This window comes from Macrobrachium rosenbergii, chromosome 1 (assembly GCF_040412425.1).
Source record: "Macrobrachium rosenbergii isolate ZJJX-2024 chromosome 1, ASM4041242v1, whole genome shotgun sequence".
NCBI lineage: Eukaryota > Metazoa > Arthropoda > Malacostraca > Decapoda > Palaemonidae > Macrobrachium > Macrobrachium rosenbergii.
The window spans coordinates 44,865,918-44,884,931 of NC_089741.1; the positions used below are offsets into that span (position 1 = coordinate 44,865,918).

Sequence of the window (19,014 nt, forward strand, 5' to 3'; positions counted from 1 at the left end):
GAAGCGTGACGTTCAATGAAGAGAGCAAATACTTTCATTAAGTTATCGCTATTGATATATGGCTCTACGCTCCCACGAGAACATAAAGCAAGAATTTTAGTCAGTGACATCAATCCCCTTTAGCTCCTGATCACGACTTGGGTGAGTAAACTCTAAGAATGCCATACCTATTGCACAATCTCTCTCTCTCTCTCTACACACACACACACACACACACACATATGTATATATATATATATATATATATATATATATAATATATTATATATATATATATATATATATAATATATTAATATATATATATATATATATATATATATATATATATATATATATATATATATATATATATATATATATATATATATATATATGAGCATTAAGCTACAAATGTCTTTAATATCCAGTTCACTCTACCCTCGGAAATAATATATTTTCATACAAGTTCCATGAGAAATGGAATTTTTTTTTTTTTTTAGTTCGTCGTCTCGTGGGGTTCGAACCACGGAAGACGAGAACTCAGGACTACAGTGACGCGCAATAAACCACACGACCAAAAAATCACATTAGATGAACGTGACTTCAGTATATAAGTCGCATATTATATCTATATATATATATATATCTATATCTGCTATATATATATTATATAATTATATATATATATATATAATTATATATATATATATATATATATATATATATGTATATATATATATATATATATATGTATATATATAAATATATGTGTGTGTGTGTATCTTAAACGTTGGGTGATATAAACTTCAGTGTAATGGAACAACCAAGTTGTGCACACATCATCAACACTCAGGCCCGACGGAGCCATTCATTTATTCACTCAGAGTCCATCGCGAGCAGCCACGGGCCCCGGAAAGCCAAAAGACAGAGGGAATCAGAAACAATTGCTGTCCTCTTCAGTTAACTTATCTTTTATGAAAGGTTTTGAAAGAAAAATGTTTCAGGGTAATTTAAAGATAAAGGAAGCAAACTATTCATAGAATTTCAAAGAAAGAATATCATCTATTTAAAACTATTTATATTACTTCTTTAAATAGCATCTATTTAAGGAATAGTATATAATGCTATTACTATTTAAATAATAAGAGAAATAATATTATTCAAAAGCAATTAAATACGGCTAAAAATTTTAGGTAGTCAAGAAGAGAAAGTAACTCAATAGTATCTATGTAAAGCATAGTGTTTATTGCTCTTATTATTTAACCAGCTAGAGCAATATTATTATTCATACACAATTTCAAATATGTAAATTTTAAGCAGTCAATTAAAGAAAGAAACTCGAAATTAAGAAAAAGAAAGTAACGCATGAATTAAGAGCAGGGACGCCATACGAAATTTCGTACAACTACAGAAGACAAAAAAAAAAAAAAAGTACAAAATGCGCCGAAGCTCCTTCAGCGCAACCGAGTTTTCTGTACAGCGTAGCCTATAACCAAGGCCACCGAAAATAGATCTATCTTTCGGTGGTCTCGGTATAATGCTGTATGAGCCGCGGCCCATGAAACTTTAATCACCGACCAGCGGTGGCCTGGTCTATACCGTTGCCAGGCACGATTATGGCTAACTTTAACCTTAAATATGATAAAAAAAAACTAAAGCTAGGGGGCTGCAATTTGGTATGTTTGATAATTGGAGCGTGGATGATCAACATAACAATTTGCAGCCCACTCGCCTCAGTAGTTTTTAAGATCTGCGAGCGGACACAAAAGTGCGGACAAAAAAAGTGCGGACGGACAGACAATGCCGGCACAATAGTTTTATTTCAGAAAGCTAAAAATGACCCAAGATTACGTAAGAAACAGAAGCAAATGGACGTAGCAATCCCCAGGAGAGAGAGGTAATGTATAATTTTAATTTTCTCCGCCGGGAAAAGCCCGGCGTGAGAATGGAACGGGGTAATTCGTATTCGCCCGAAGAGGCGCCGACAGAAACATACGAACCGTGAAGTGGCTCATACAATTTTCACTCTCTCTTCTCTCTCTTCTCCCTTCTCGATAATCCTAAACAGATTTGAACTCTCTCTCTCTCTCTCTCTCGCTCACTCTCTCTCTCTCTTCCTCTATCTCTCTCTCTCACACACATACAGGCACACATAAATACACTACTTATGTAATACAAAAGGGGCTGATTTTCTCAGATTAACAATAGTTTTGTAAAATTGTTGGGCTAAAACTCTCTCTCTCTCTCTCTCTCTCTCTCTCACACAGGCACACGTGAATACACTACTTATGTAAAACAAAAGGGGCTGATTTTCTCAGATTAACAATAGTTTTGTAAAATTGTTGGGCTAAAACTCTCTCTCTCTCTCTCTCTCTCTCTCTCTCTCTCTCTCTCTCTCTCTCTCTCTCTCTCTCTCTCTCTCTCTCTCTCCTGCACACAGACATATGCACACACAAACACACTCTTCTTACTGTGATACAAAAGGGGTCTGATTTTCTATTTCAGAATAACAATTTTTTGAGCTATCTCTCTCTCTCTCTCTCTCTCTCTCTCTCTCTCTCTCTCTCTTTCTCTCTCTCTCTCCACGCACACATGCACACACACACACACACACACCTAAATACACTCTACTTCTTAAAATGTTACAAAAGGCGTCTGATTTTCTGGCTCTGAATTACAAAAGTTTTGATTTTGTTCACTCAGCAATCTAAGAAACTTCTGACGTGCCCCAGCCATCACTCTTTCAATTATGAAAAGTTTTCTCCATATTGCTCCACTCCAGTATCTAGCAGTTATGCAAAATAATTCTGAGCTGATACTCTCTCTCTCTCTCTCTCTCTCTCTCTCTCATCTGGAATAATAACTTCCGTTCTTTCAAAATGACGTTTTCCTTCTTTTTTACTCAGAACGTCAAAGAGAATGGTATTGTGGCAATATAATTAAGTTATTCACCCCCACAACCGTCTCTGCCACTTTTCCATAGAGAGAGAGAGAGAGAGAGAGAGAGAGAGAGAGAGAGAAGCTCAACTGAGATGGGTAGCTGTCATTATGAACGACGCAAGGCATTCTCATATTAAGGTTATTTTCTTAATAATGAAAATTATTTTTCTGAATGATGATGATGGTGATTAAAATGAGTTACATCAGGACAATTCCATCACGCGATTAAACAAGAATTTCCTACCGTTCTTGAATAAAGTTCTAAAACAGGTAATAACACCATGGCACTTTTGTACACAAAATTAAAGAAAATTCTTTAGGTCATTGTCTTGACGGTGAGTTTTAGTTCACCTGCCATTTATAATATCTATATCCTACTAATTAAGGTGAAGTGAATTTATACTCTGATGCCAGAGGGAACTGCAATACATCACTCACATTCAAAGAGAAAAGAGCTGAGTGTTTAATCAATAATCCTCTGCTTTCAATTATAAACAGAATAGAGTATCTGTTATTATTCTTAGTGAGAATAATATAAAATTAAGTAGCTTGGCAACGAATTTAAACACAAAATAAAAAACAATTTTCCGGATGCAGAAGGGCGACCCACGTGACATAAAACTTTTAGGAAAAAAAAGCATAACTTAACAGGAAAACATAAGGCGAAAAAATGCGTAATCTAGAGAGTTTTCGACCAAGAAATTTGGCGGACTCACAAACTTTCGGCCAAAAAGGTTTCTGGACGGGTCAATTAGCAAAATTGGGCTGAAGTGTGGGTATTAGTCCCGTTGAAATGGAGGAAAGGGATTTTACGATAAGTACCTCTCTACATGGTTTTTTTTTTTGTTAGAGAGAGAGAGAGAGAGAGAGAGATGTAACTGTTACTGGTGACCATGATTCTTGCAGTGATGGCACGGAAGAATGGAAGTTTTTCGACCAAATTTCTTTCTGGCGCTCACGAGACCATGTTCACCTCTCCAAGCGCAACTTCATATTTCATTCAGCAAAGAAACTCACTCTCTCTCTCTCTCTCTCTCTCTCTCTCTCTCTCTCTCTCTCTCTCTCTCTATATATATATATATATATATATATATATATATATATATATATATATATATATATGTGTGTGTGTGTGTGTGTGTGTGTATACATATACATATGTGTGTCTTTTTTATTGAATTTTCTAAAACGGTTCTTGTTCTTGCTTGAAGTAATGTGCTCTTTCGAGCTTTCTCCAAACAATAAATTTCTTTTTTTATACCGTTTCTTCTTTTAAGCAATAAAAATTATAGAAAATTAATGAAAATTAAAGATAATACTTTGGTTCAATATGTCGATGAATTCCTATCACAAAAATTGATTGAATCATTCTGCACAATATAGACTCTCATTACTTACTAGCTGACCAACCCGGCGCTGCCTGGGAAGACAATGACAACCGATAAACTCACTCTCTCTCTCTTTCTCCTCCCTCTATCTCTCTCTCTCCCTTTCCTGTTATGATAGTTGCTTCAATTACAACACCCAACATTTTAGACATTTTACATTTCACCCCTTCTCACCCCCCATTCCTATCGGTGCTGAACTTGGACTTAAAGAGCATCGGGAGTGTTACTATTCATCTCAGCGACCTCGAAAACTATGGATTAGACACTAATATCTGTCGTTTTCGGTTATTTTAACATGCCGCCCCCTTCCCACCCCCACCTCCTTTGGTACCAGTGATGTCTTACCACCACAGTAAGTCATATGTATGCCGAAATGAGGTAAGATACACCCGTAGAGTTTATTTAGTTACTAAGTCTATGTTCAGAACCAGCCCCATTTTCAGGGAAGTCCTTCCTACCCCAACTTCCTTTAGTGCTAGTGATGTATTACCAGCACAGTATTCTTTTCTAGATAGAAAGTCATAATTATGCATACCAAGTTTGGTTGAAATAGCTCAATGAGTTTCAGAGTTATGCTGGAACACACACACACATACATACATCTATTTATATATATATATATATATATATATATATATATATATATATATATATTATATACATATAAGTCTGACTGTCAGGATCGAATGAACTCAGGTGGAAAGCAAGGGTGTTATCCACTAGGCCATACAAGTCTAAAAGAAGTTTGAACCAGAGCAACTGGAATTTGGGCAAGCTAACTGCTTGCATACCAGCGATTTCCCCAACTTCCCGACTCAGCAATGACCCAATAGACCTTATTTCATTTCAATTATCCCTTCTGAGTGAATAGATAGAAATCATCAAACACAATCATGTGGAACAGAAATAAATTTTGAACGTCGGGATCGAACTCCAGGTCTCAGGTGAGGAAAGCAAGAATACATCCACTGGGCCATACAGGTTTTTCTTGGAACCTGGGAGCAACTGCAGGAATTACCTCCTTGCATACCAGCGAGATTTTCCCCGATCAGCAATGACCCAATAGACAGCACATAATGTGATTGTGTGTTGATGATTTCTAATCTTATTCACCAGAAGGGATAATTCGAATGAAATGCTGTCTATTGGGTCATTGCTGAGTCGGGAAGTTGGGAAAATCCTGCTGGTATGCAAGCAGTTAGCTTGCCCAGGTAATTCCTGGGTGCAGTTGCTCTAAGGTTCCAACTTTTAGACTTGTATGGCCTAGTGGATAACGCCCCTTGCTTTCCACCTGAGAGACCTGGGTTCGATCCGACGAGTCAGAAATTTATTTCGTTCCACACGATTGTGTGTTGATGATTTCTATCTTATTCACTCAGAAGGGATAATTGAATGAAATGCTGTCTATTGGGTCATTGCTGAGTCGGAAGTTGGGGAAAATCGCTGGTATGCAAGCAGTTAGCTTGCCCAGGTAATTCCTTGGGTACAGTTGCTCTCAGGTTCCAACTTTTAGACTTGTATGGCCTAGTGGATAACGCCCTTGCTTTCCACCTGAGACCTGGGGTTCGATCCCTGACGTGAGTCAGAAATTTATTTCTGTTCCACACGTGATTGTGTGTTGATGATTTCTATCTTATTCACTCCAGAAGGAAATAATTCGAATGAAATGCTGTCTATTGGGTCATTGCTGAGTCGAGAGTTGGGGAAAACTCGCTGGTATGCAAGTAGTTAGCTTGCCCAGGTAATTCCTTGGGTGCAGTTGCTCAGGTTCCAACTTCTTTTAGACTTGTATGGTCTAGTGGATAACGCCCTGCTTTCCACCTGAGAGACCTGGGTTCGATCCCGACGTGAGTCAGAAATTTATTTCTGTTCCACATGTGATTGTGTGTTGATGATTTCTATCTTATTCACTCCAGAAGGATAATTCGAATGAAATGCTGTCTATTGGGTCATTGCTGAGTCAGGAAGTTGGGGAAAACTGCTGGTATGCAAGCAGTTAGCTTGCCCAGGTAATTCTTTGGGTGCAGTTGTCTCAGGTTCCGACTTCTTTTAGACTTGTATGGCCTGAGTGGATAACGCCCTTGCTTTCCACCTGAGAGACCTGGGTTCGATCCCGACGAGTCAGAAATTTATTTCTGTTCCACACGTGATTGTGTGTTGATGATTTCTATATATATATATATATATATATATATATATATATATATATATACTTTATAAAACCAACAATAATATACCTACGTATGTGATAAAATCATTTCATTCAGTTTAACGTTTTACTGTTCTCTCTTTTCTTGTTTTTTTACAAAATCTGATAAAATCTTTCTATACTAATTATAGAGTATATGAACAACTGACAGAAGCTTACAATGTACACAAAATTACCTCGCAAACATTTTCCAGAAACTACAATGTTAAAATATGCTAATTGCTTTAGAGAATATCACGATACAACCTTCAGATCTCGATGAAATTTTAATTGTACATAATTGCCAGTGTTACGTTCAAACTGAAATTCAGTTCAGAAGTTATAATTAAAGGGGAAAAAGTTTTTATTTTTGAATCGTGAGTTTTCAATTTCATAATTGAATTTTTCATTACCTTATGCCAAAAAAGAAAACGATTGTATCATAATAATAATAATAATAATAATAATAATAATAATAATATAATAATAATAATAATAATAATAATAATAATACCAGTTCGTACCTAGCTAAAGTCCACATTTCCTATGTCCGCAAGGTTATCATCAGGGCTAGAAGGCATATACTGTGTAATCATACAAAAGGTTTGTAAAGATTAATACATAATATGTATATGCTAAATATAATAAAACATAAATGCAACAAGTAATAAGTAGGTAACTAAGTTTATGAGAACAAATACAAATTATAAAACTATGACTAAAAACTTAAGACAATAAAGATTAGCAACAATATACACTATGCTACAGTTAGCAAGGTTACCATAAGGTTACTAATATGCTTACAACCCAAAGTTCTTGTTGACAATAATGTTTATTACAAATTACCCAAAATATTTGCATGCAATGAAAAAGTGAGGATACAGTTACCAAGTTACTGAAGTTAGTTTCAACATGCGGTAGTAGAAGCGACCATAAATTCTACAAGTTCAGCTGAGGAGTTTAAATTTCTACAAAAACTGTCATTTTCTCCTTTCACACAAATGCACACAAACCTAAAACAGACACACAAACATATACACAAACACCATACCTTAAATTTAAAGCGAATCCAAGAAAACCTCAGTGGCACTGGAAATGTTAACGAACGCCCCGTTCTCATCACATTTGCTTATCAGCGCTCAGGGGGAGAATTAGGATAATGATAGTTCAAATGATCGTAAATATGATGAGGCGACTCTGGTTCCTGGTCCTCCGGCAATTCCACGCACCGAGCCGCTGGGAAGTTCTGGTATATTTGCCCAGTGGAAGGCCCCGACGGAGGGCACAATCGTCTTTCTGAAGCCACAGAATTACAGATTCCTCCGGGCACGGTAACTGTTGTCCGGACTTTGTAAAGAACTTGGACGTTAGTGGACGGTGGGCTATCGATCGATTCGGTTCTTCTGCCGTCTGTGTAGAAGGTGATTTCGCCCTCTTGGATCCGATAAGCTGGATACTGACCTGGCACATCTCTGTAGGGAATACGAGTCTGGCGTTCGACAAATCGACGTCGTAACTTTTCTAAAGGATCCGTGGCTTTTGCGTTGCAAAATCTTTTAGTTCCCTTAACTGCTGCCACTACTAAACAAACTGATACCAGGGCAATTACTATGCCGCCGGCTACGGTACCTGAGGCTATTCCTTTCCTTCCTGTCAGAAGAAAAATAAGACAAAAGGTTATGTCTCTGCTACAATATATCAGTTTGCAAAAATAGTTTAAATAGAACAGCTATTTTGAAAAGAGTATCTAATTCCTTTGAGATTCAATATCATTCTCCTATTTACTCTATTAGACAAATGATATTTAATGACCAAGTACAAAATTTCCTTACCATTTTCAACAGAGCAAACTCGAACATCATTGAAATCACTGGTCTCTTCTCCTCTTCTGACGAGGCTAATCTTTTCTTTGCCACCTAATCCGGTACAAACAAGCTTTACGATTCCTTCAAACGCCGAATGTGATTGTTGATAAAGCACTTCTAGAATGGTTCGATTAACCTGAAACGAATTCTTTTCGTGAAAAATTGTACACAGTAAAATGAAGTTGGGCAATTGTAATTCAAGTACAGGTTTTAGATATCAATAGTGAGAGTATCTAGCTATATGAGACATTCGGGTTATTTGCAAACATCTGATACCTTCAGATGAGAAGGTAATTTAAACTTGTTAAACGTGAATGATAACTTCCATGAACCTAAGCTTTTCAAAACGTTGGCTCTTTATTTACAGAAATTATTTTGGCCAAGATATTCTATAGGCCTATGAGCACCAATACTTAAGTTTACGATATCTTACCATTATACAATTTCTAATCAGAACTACAAGCTACTTTCGATTTTGATTACAATGAACCATCTTTTGAACGTATAAAGACTACTTCAATACAAAAAGACAAGCCTCATTTGAGAATATACTGAGCCTCCTATAACACTGTGAGTCTTTACTGAACAACACCTGAAGCTACATCTTGCTTCCTACCTGGATCTTAAAAGTAGTACCAACCGGGTCTATGAACAAAGGTAACGAATCCTCGTTTTTTCCATCGGAATCTATACAGTGTAGGCTCAGACTTTCTGATCCTGCATCAAGAGTCACCGTCGCTACGGTCTTGTTCGAATTCCCGGCGAAGCTCACGACGTCTAGGTCTAGAGTCCAGCTCACAGACGCGGGCTGGAGCACCAGGACGGCTGCGAAGGAGCTGTTGTTAGCTCGAACCATACTCACAGGGAAGCCTAGTTCTTGGCAATCTGGAAGTGAATAAGATGGGCCGTTACATAAGTCACAACTTCCTCCCTACTACTACTACTACTACCGGAATGCCCGTACCGGCAATAGATTATATCTTTTGTAAATATTTCATGAACACTGTAAGTGGCACACTTCAGGTTACGTTCGTTAGCAGTACGACAAAACACAGTTTGCCATATATTTACAATTTCACTGCAACTGACAAAATATTTACGCCACTATTCGTAGTATCTGCATTACAAATGAAACCAAAAAGCACAAGGTTTTGTGCATAAACTTACAGTTCCACTTTGCAGATAACAGAATTATAGTTGCACAGTCAAAAGTGGATACGCATTCATTCATAATTCAGTTACATTCGTATTTTAATTATAATTCAGTTTAGTAAATAGTATATAGAGTAATTCAGCTAAACGTATGATTAAAATATGTGCGAGCATTATGAAGTTGTCAACAGCAATTAAAATACTCGGTGGCTTTCAAATGAGCTGTCGGGTCTGCCCCTCTTATTGCCACTGAAAGGTGTCCAAGGAAAACCCTGCTTCCCTATTTATCTCCAATAGAGAACTTTCTCGCTTTCTCGATTTCAGTCTATAGAATATGATTCTTCTCTCTCTCTCTCTCTCTCTCTCTCCTTATCAACCACCCTCTCACAATTGACCACACAAATATTTTCCGTTGAAACTCTCTCTCTCTCTCTCTCTCTCTTTCTCCAGCCGTGAAGAAGACAAATCCATCACATTAATCTCAGGAGTTCTGTAATTTATCATCATCAACGCTTTCTTTCCGGTTATTCAATATAAAGAGCCCATTCATTCATCATCATTATTGATAGGATTGAGAGAGCTGGAGTTACATTTTCTAGCTTTCTTTCGCCCTGGGGATTACCAATCTCCTTTCCTTTATGAGAAATCAACACTCACACAAAAATATCATAATGAGGTGAATTATGTTTCGGCTCATATGACCCCTGAGGTTTGAAAATCAATTTTCACGATTTGGACCAAGAGATTGAGACGGGCATTTCGGCCAATAGCAAACCTGAAGGAAACGTATTAAAAAAAAAAAGTAAATAAATAAATAAAAAAAAGTCTGGATGAATAATTAACGAGGAACGGAAGGAAACAAGGAACTAACGTCATTCGTTTGCCTAGACGTCAAACACACAAACACAGGTCTATACACACAGAAAACCCAATACAGTCTGGCACAGGCTTATATTTTTAAATTCAACTTGTGCAAAGTACAATTAAAACAGGACTGTGGCTTACAACGTAAACTGAAAAGTTATAAAAATTACATACTTTCCTCCCCAAGAAAACAATCATCTAATGAATGCTACGTCAAGATACATTCCAAATAAATAACATTCAAGTCATTCCATTATCCCACAAAAGAGAAAAAGAAATCATTTACGCGCACTGAGCAGAGCAGATGGATTTCGGTACGTGAAAGAAGTCAGGAAGCATAAATAAAAAAAAAGTATCATTATACATTTCAATGATCGCCGAAGACACAGACGTGAAAATGCGCTGACACAGCACTTACCAGATGGAGTTTCCTCTGCAGATGATGCTGCAATAATGAAGATGAGCAGTATGACGGCTTTCATGGTATCTGGAAGAAATTCAGAGCAAAGTAAAACTTTGTCTCATTTCGTCTGCAATATGGTAAATCTATGCGATAGCGCGATTCTGTAACCGTACATGTAAGTGTACTGTATAATATCTCTCTCTCTCTCTCTCTGTCTCTCTCTCTCTCTCTCTCTCTCTCTCTATATATATATATATATATATATATATATATATATATATATATACATATATATTTATATATATATATATATATATATATATATATATATATATATATATATATATATATACATATATATATATATATATATATATATATATATATATATATATATATATATATATATGTATATATATATAGACAAAAATGAAAAGAGAAACAATGGAGTGTTAGGAGCCTTCGACTTATAGTCCTTTTACTTGGCAAACTGCTAAGCAAAGGAGTATAAGTCGAAAGGCCTTGCAGCACTCCATTGTTTCCCTTTCCTTGTGGATTTTGTCTTTATTTATATATTTATCACGCTCCATATTTTCGTGATTCAGTTATATGCACACACACACATATATACATCTGTTTATATATAAAATTTATATATATATATATATTTTATATATTTTATATATATATATATATATATATATTATATATATATATATATATATATATATATATATATATATATATATATATATAGATTTAGAAGAACAATTATTTGGTAGATCAGAAAACCTTTAGGTAAAAACAAACAGCAACCACGAAAAAGGAGAAATAATAAAGATTCTGGAAAATAAAACGAAAAAATAAGAGAATAATAATAATAAGCTGAAACAGGTAACAGAGAAGAATGTCCATATGCAACGATTTTTTTTTTAAATATCGACAGGACGAAACACAGAAGCATAAATGTTTTTTCTTTTGCATTTTCATGAAAGCACACAGACGTTTTTAATTGCATTAGCGTTTCCAACTCCTTTTATGATTCATTATTTGACAACAATATTACATTGCATTTCAACATTTGCTTTAGAATACGTCTATTCGTGTTTTCATGATGCTACATCTATTTGCGCTGTAAGAATTCAAGTCATTTTTAGCGAACAAAAAATGGCAGTTGAAATCCTTTGCATTTTACACTCTGTCCTTTATTCCTAGAACACAATGTTTATCGGAATGTTTTACTGTGTATAAGACAATAATCTATGGGAAATAAGGATCACAATTTGACATGTGTCTTGTACCACTGAATCAGCACCACTCCCCAATGGTCCCTGTATAAGTTATATTAATGCTATTTTGACTGTGTGAATATCCTACTATATATACACACACACACACACACACACACACACACACACACACACACATATATATATATATATATATATATATATATATATATATATATATATATATATGTATATATACATATGTATATATATACATATGTATATATAGAATATAAGAAAGCCTATAAAACACTATTTAAACATTGCAACCATATATTTCAGGCACTTGCTTCTGTGCCCCTGTTCACTGGTAGAATATGAACAGGGCACAGACGCAAGTGCCCGATATATATGGTTGCAAATTTAAATAGTGTTTTATGGGCCTTCTTATATTCATATTACACTGTATTACAGGTAAAGACATTCATATGTATATATATTATATATATATATATATATATATATATATATTATATATATATATATATATATATATAATATATATGTACAGTATATATACATATATATGCATATTATATACATATAATATATATACTGTATATATATAATATATATGTATATATACATATATATATAATATACATATGTATATATATGTACATATATACATATATATATGATTTTATATATATATATATATATATATATATATATATATAAACATATATAACATTTTTTACACAGACAATTCTCAATCTTTATAACAAACACATAGCAATAAAGAAAAGAAAATAAAAAACAAAACACATGAATCAACAGACTGCAAAAATCAAGAAACGCTCAAAGACGCAAATATACAGTATATCACCTTGTCTGTTGTTTACAAAACAAAATCTGCTGGACTTCACATCACACAAACGGGCGCGTGAGTACCACGAAGTCACTGAGACGGCGCCATAACAATATCACTGCCTTGACAACAAAGTCCGGACGAACTAAAACAGAATCATTTTACGACTGATTTTCATATTCTTCTTCTCTTTTTTTCTCTGTGGTTGTCTACTACGAATTTCTAATCAGGGAGGTTCCGGGAGCGATAATGAAGGCGGCCCTGTTCCGGAATCTTAAACAGAGACGCTTCCTGTTGCCAGTGATGGCGGTGCCGTGAGACTAGATCAGTCAAACAGCAGTAACAATAACAAGTGTCGTAAGAAACGTTAAGTTAGATCAAAGAATGATAACGTATTCTGTAATGCAATTTAAAAAAAAAACACTCTTCTAGGATAAATTGCATGCTGGAGAAACCCAAGTCTATGAAAGCTTAAGTCGATAGAAACTTTCTATGATGAATTAAATAATTAAAATTATGCAAATTAACAATGAAAACTTTGTAGGCAGCATTAGACTTCTTGTAAGCAAATAAATATTAACATTTCTCTGATATCACATATCACAAACATTAAAATATCCCCCTCAAAAAATAAGAAATCCTCCAACTTTTTTCTTACATTTATCTGAATAAAAGTCTATAAAAAGTTTTCTTACATTTATCTGACTAAAAGTCTATAAAAAGTTAGGGTTCCCCTCAAGTTAACCCTAACACCACATATCAACGTTAAACGTGTCATTTTTAGAATCTTATTATCCCATCATTGAAGTTCTGTCTTATCAGTCTACGCCAGCACCGCAGTAACCCTTCCGTGCTCGAGAATATTTCAGAATATACGTCCGCAGGATTTAGCATATGATGTAGATAAACATCAGATGAAAAATGGTCATGAAGACAAGTGCCTCTGGTTACCCTTCTTGCAAAAAAAAAAAAAAAAAAAATTCATGAAGACAAATTTCTCTGGTTACCCTTATTGCCAAAAAAAATAAAAAAAAAATCGTGAAGACAAATTTCTGTGGTTACCCTTCTCGCCCCCCAAAAAAAAAAAAATTCATGAAGGCAAATTTCTCAGCTTACCCTTCTCGAAAAAAAAAAAAATATTCATGAAGACAAATTTCTCAGGTTACCTTTCTTGCAAAAGAAAAAAAAAATTCATGGACAAATTTCTCTGGTTACCCTTATTGCAAAAAAAAAAAAAAATCATGATGACAAATCTCTCTGGTTACCCTTATTGCAAAAAAAAATCATGATGACAAATCTCTCTGGTTACCCTTATTGCAAAAAAAAATCAAGATGACAAATCTCTCTGGTTACCCTTATTTCAAAAAAAAATTCACGATGGCAAATTTCCCTGGTTACCCTTCTAGCAAAAAAGAAAAAAAATTCATGAAGACAAATTTCTCTGGTTTCCCCTTCTAGCCAAAAAAGAAAAAAATTCACGAAGACAAATTTCTCTGGTTACCCTTCTAGCAAAAAAAGAAAAAAACATTTCATGAAGACAAATTTCTCTGGTTACCCTTCTTGCAAAAAAAAAAAAAAAAAAAATCGCAATGTTAACTTTACGTGTTGCACTGTGACCTATTTGACCTCACAACCCACCCTAAAAGGTCTTCTGCAAGTTTCAATAATGGACTTTTTAACTCTATAAAAGTTCATTTCCCCACTTTTAATTGGTTTGGGGTTGGTATATAAGAGCTTTACGGTTAATGAGGTCAGACAAAAAAAAAAAAAAATGGAAGGAGTCCTGGCTTATATCTACTCTCGATGTTGCGTGGTTTGTAATTACTGAGATCTGAAGGGATGTACTAAGTTTTATCATCAATTTTTTCTACAAATGCAGAAGAACATTGGCTATCCTGCACTCATGCTAACCTTTCATACATTTACAATAAAAGAATGCAATTTCGGGAAAGGTGGAAACTAAAATCACCTCCTTCTCATGCATTAGGAAACACCGAATTTTCCGCCACACCATTATTCTCTCGTTCGTCATCCGCAAGACGCCTCTCTCTCTCTCTTTTCTCTCTCTCTCTCTCTCCTCTCTCTCTCTCTCTCTCTCTCTCTTTCTCTCTCTCCACGTCTATCTAGCTCCTTGGGACGATTGAAATGCATGAAATGTCCTCCTCTCAGGGCGAAGGCAAATGTAATAAATAACGAAGGACGTCGCTTATTGCATACCGGAAGAGAGCAATAAAGCTTTCGCTAGGTATGGCCATGTTTCACAAATTGCCTCTCTTCTTTATTTTTCGTGTGGTTCCGGTTGAAATAAAATTGCGTAGTTATGATTATTTTTATTACTTGAACCAATTAAAAGTACGTTGTTCGACAGACGTTCTGCTTTCTTGGCATCAATATCGGAATATTGTCGCAATATATCATAACGTCCTTTATACTAATAGGTAGAGATTCAGAATTACATTTCCTCGTGTCTAGAATTTCATATTTTCACGAAGCTATTTACAGGGGCTCCCATATTTGGATCTAAGGTAATCTAAGAAATATTTTTTACATCATTATCCTATAATATGAAAAAACACAACTATTTAAAAATGAAAATGAAATAATGGCAAAATAAAATATTTCAATACCAACAATGACAACAGACATGGAAAAATTCTTGTTTGCATAAAACCTTTAATGATATTTACCGGCAAAAATTCACCTTTGTATAAAAAAGACAATAGGTGTGAGCAACTCGCCGTAAAATAATTTTTTTTTCCGGCGTCGGGCATAAAATATATAAATCATGTATATTTAGCAATAGGGGTGAAATAAAAACATTTGATTACCGGTATGAACTTTCTCTTTTCTCATTTAGCTTTTTGAATGAATAAAAACATAAGTATAGTATATATTGATATAATAGTCCTTTCGGCATTTATCTAAAACATGAGATATCCAGTACCCAACAAGGAAAAATAAAAGCTATCCATTACCCAACACGGAAAAATAAAAGATATCCATTACCCAACAAGGAAAAATAAAAGATGTCCATTATCCAAAAATGAAAAATAAAAGATATCCAATACGGAAAAATAAAAATGTCCATCATCCAACGATGAAAAATGAAAGATATTCAAATAAAAGATATCCATTATCCAATAAAGAAAAATAAAAGACATCCATTACCCAACAACGAAAAATAAAAGATATCAAATGAAAGATATCCATTTTCCAATAGAGAAAAATAAAAGATATCCATTACCCAACAATGAAAAATAAAAGATATCCAAATAAAAGATATCAATTATCCAGTACGGAAAAATAAAAGATATCCATTACACACAATGAAAAATAAAAGATATCCAAATAAAAGATATCCATTACCCAACAATGAAAATTAAAAGCTGTCAAAATGGAAGCTATCCAATTACAACATGGGGAAATAAAGGATATCCAAATAAAAGATATCCATTACCCAACAATGAAAAATAAAAGATATCCATTACCAAACAATAAAAACTAAAAGCTGTCAAAATAGAAGATATGCAAGTACAAAAAGGGGAAAAAAAGGATATCCAAATAAAAGATATCCATTACCCAACAAGGAAAAATAACAGATACCCATATAAAAAATACCCATTATCCAATACGGAAAAATGAAAGATACCCAAATAACACCCATTACCCAACAATGAAAAATAAAAGCTATCCAAATAAAAATATATCCATTACCCAACAAGGATAAATAATAGCAATCCAAATAAAAAGACATCCATTATCCATCAAGGAAAAACAACAGCTATTCAGATAAAAAGATATCCATTACCCAACAAGGAAAAATAATAGCAATCCAAGTAAAAAGATATCCATTACCCAACAAGGAACCATATAAGTTATCCGAATAAAAAAGATAACCATTACCCAACGAGGAAAAATAAAGCTATCCGAAGAAAAAAGATATGAATTAACCAACATCGAAAAATAAAGCTATCCGAATAAAGAAGATATGAATTACCCAGCAAGGAAAAATAAAAGCTATCCGCATAAAAAAAATAACCATTACCCAGCAAGGACGCTTTGGAGAGACGAAAAATCTCTCCCACCTCCGCAGCATCACAGATTGCAACACAGAGAAAGGATCTTATCGCTTTCTCCTCTCATAAGTTACGACTTTCGAAAGCGTCCTTCTTCTTCCGGCTAATCAAGGGCCATTGTCGATTTCATGACGACCGTTACGAAACGGTCCCGAAGGCGAAAGCAATTACGCCCAATCAGTTTTGGCCGAGGTGCGCCTGGGCACGATATTGGGAATTTTCTGCAGCTACGCGCCAGCCTGAGAGACTGTAACTGGTTGTTTTTGTTGTTGTTGTTGATGTCTATTTTTAGTTTTCAGTAAAAGAAAACTATTGTGGCGGCTTTGCATGTCCGTTCGCCTTTAGATCTTAAAAATTACTGAGACTAGAGGGCTGCAAATTGGTATGTTGATCATCCGCCCTCCCGTCATCAAACATACCAAATTGCAGCCTTCTAGCCTCAGTAGTTTTTATTTCATTTAAGGTTAAATTCAGCCATAATCGTGCTTCTGGCAACTATATAGGACAGGCCACCACAGGATCGTGGTTAAAGTTTCATGGACCGCGGCTCATACAGCATTATACCGAGACCACCGAAAGGTAGATCTATTTTCGGTGGTCTTGATTATACGATGTACATAAAACTCGACTGGGCCAAAGAAACTTAAGATTTTTTACTTTTTTTCTAGGATACTGGTAATCAGTAGCTGTTTCCTTAATTCTCGGATATAGTAGTATTTAGTAGCTGTTTGCTTTAGAATGGTAGTAACGGTTTTTTTAATGCACATTACGAATGCTCATTCTTACGGCTCATTGTAAATTATTAAGCTCATAAACGAAGTTTTCAAATAGAACAACGTAATTTTAATCGAAATTATATTGTACACAGACAGTATATATATAAAACACATGTGATGTATATATATATATATATATATATGTATATATATATATATATATATATATATATATATATATATATACACATATATATATATATATGTATGTGTATGTGTGATCCTGCAAGATAACGCTAAAACCGACTCAGATCTTTCTTTGAACGTTTACGAGTGTCGAATTTTTTGCACTCCTCTGAATTTTCTCCAACACAGAAAAGTTATTTATTCTACAGAAACAAAGACCGGTCTATCAAAATAAATGATGATTATCGGTTTATAGAACACGCACTATTAAAAATAGAAATGATTCACATAAAGACAAAATAAAACATCATGAATGAAGAATAAACGATAGTGGTAATGCAATTGTATCTTTTGGTAATGTTAGATAGTTTTTCCTTTTGTAAACCAATAAAATGTTAGATATTTTTCCTTTTGTAAACCAATAAAATGTTAGATATTTTTCCTTTCGTAAATCAATTAAATGTTAGATATTTTTTCTTTTGTAAACCAATGAAATGTTAAAATATTTTTCCTTCTGTTAACCAATAAAATGTTAGATATTTTTCCTTTTGTAAGCCAATAAAATGTTAGATAATTTTTCTTTTATAAACCAATAAAATGTTAGATATTTTTCCTTTTGTGAACCAGTAAAATGTTAGATAATTTTCCTTTTGTAAACCAATAAAATGTTAGATATTTTTCCTTTTGTCATTGGTAATGTTATATACTGGGAAGCAGTGAAATTAATTTCTAAATTTTTTCTGTTGTAAACCAATACAAAAGCAGAATAAAAAAGCAGGAAATTAACAAACTAACTCTAATATAAAACTGCCTAAGATGTATGTTTATTAATACTTTACCGTTGCTGATTTTGTTGATGACGAAAACAAATAAGTAAACTAAGGTGAATGAATAAAATTTTTTACCAATGTTAAATGCTAATGATAAAGAAAATATAATACTAAAAATTTCATATTTAATAAAGGACGAATCCCAGCTGGAAACAAAAGTCGAATAAAAGTTCCACGAAAAAAAACATATGCAGTTACTTCTTTTATTAATTCTTTTACTGTCTGTAACTGCGCCAATAAAAATATAACAATATACGAGAAAAATTTAGGCAAAGAATGGAGAGTTCAAAAGCGTCATATTTCAAGGCAGCTTCTGCCTGCATGC

General features: G+C 34.2%; 1 protein-coding gene across 1 annotated transcript; it reads right to left on the reverse strand.

The window, feature by feature from the left end:
• Window positions 1–6,599: 6,599 nt before the first annotated feature.
• Window positions 6,600–14,871, reverse strand: LOC136831981 (uncharacterized). The gene is made up of 5 exons (XM_067092496.1): window positions 12,900–14,871; window positions 10,797–10,865; window positions 8,979–9,247; window positions 8,330–8,498; window positions 6,600–8,147 (listed from the first exon to the last, which is right to left on the reverse strand). Exons 2-5 carry the CDS (start codon window positions 10,858–10,860, stop codon window positions 7,630–7,632), a joined length of 1,020 nt encoding a protein of 339 aa, XP_066948597.1. The 5' UTR covers window positions 10,861–10,865; window positions 12,900–14,871; the 3' UTR covers window positions 6,600–7,629.
• Between the last annotated feature and the right edge of the window lie 4,143 nt (window positions 14,872–19,014).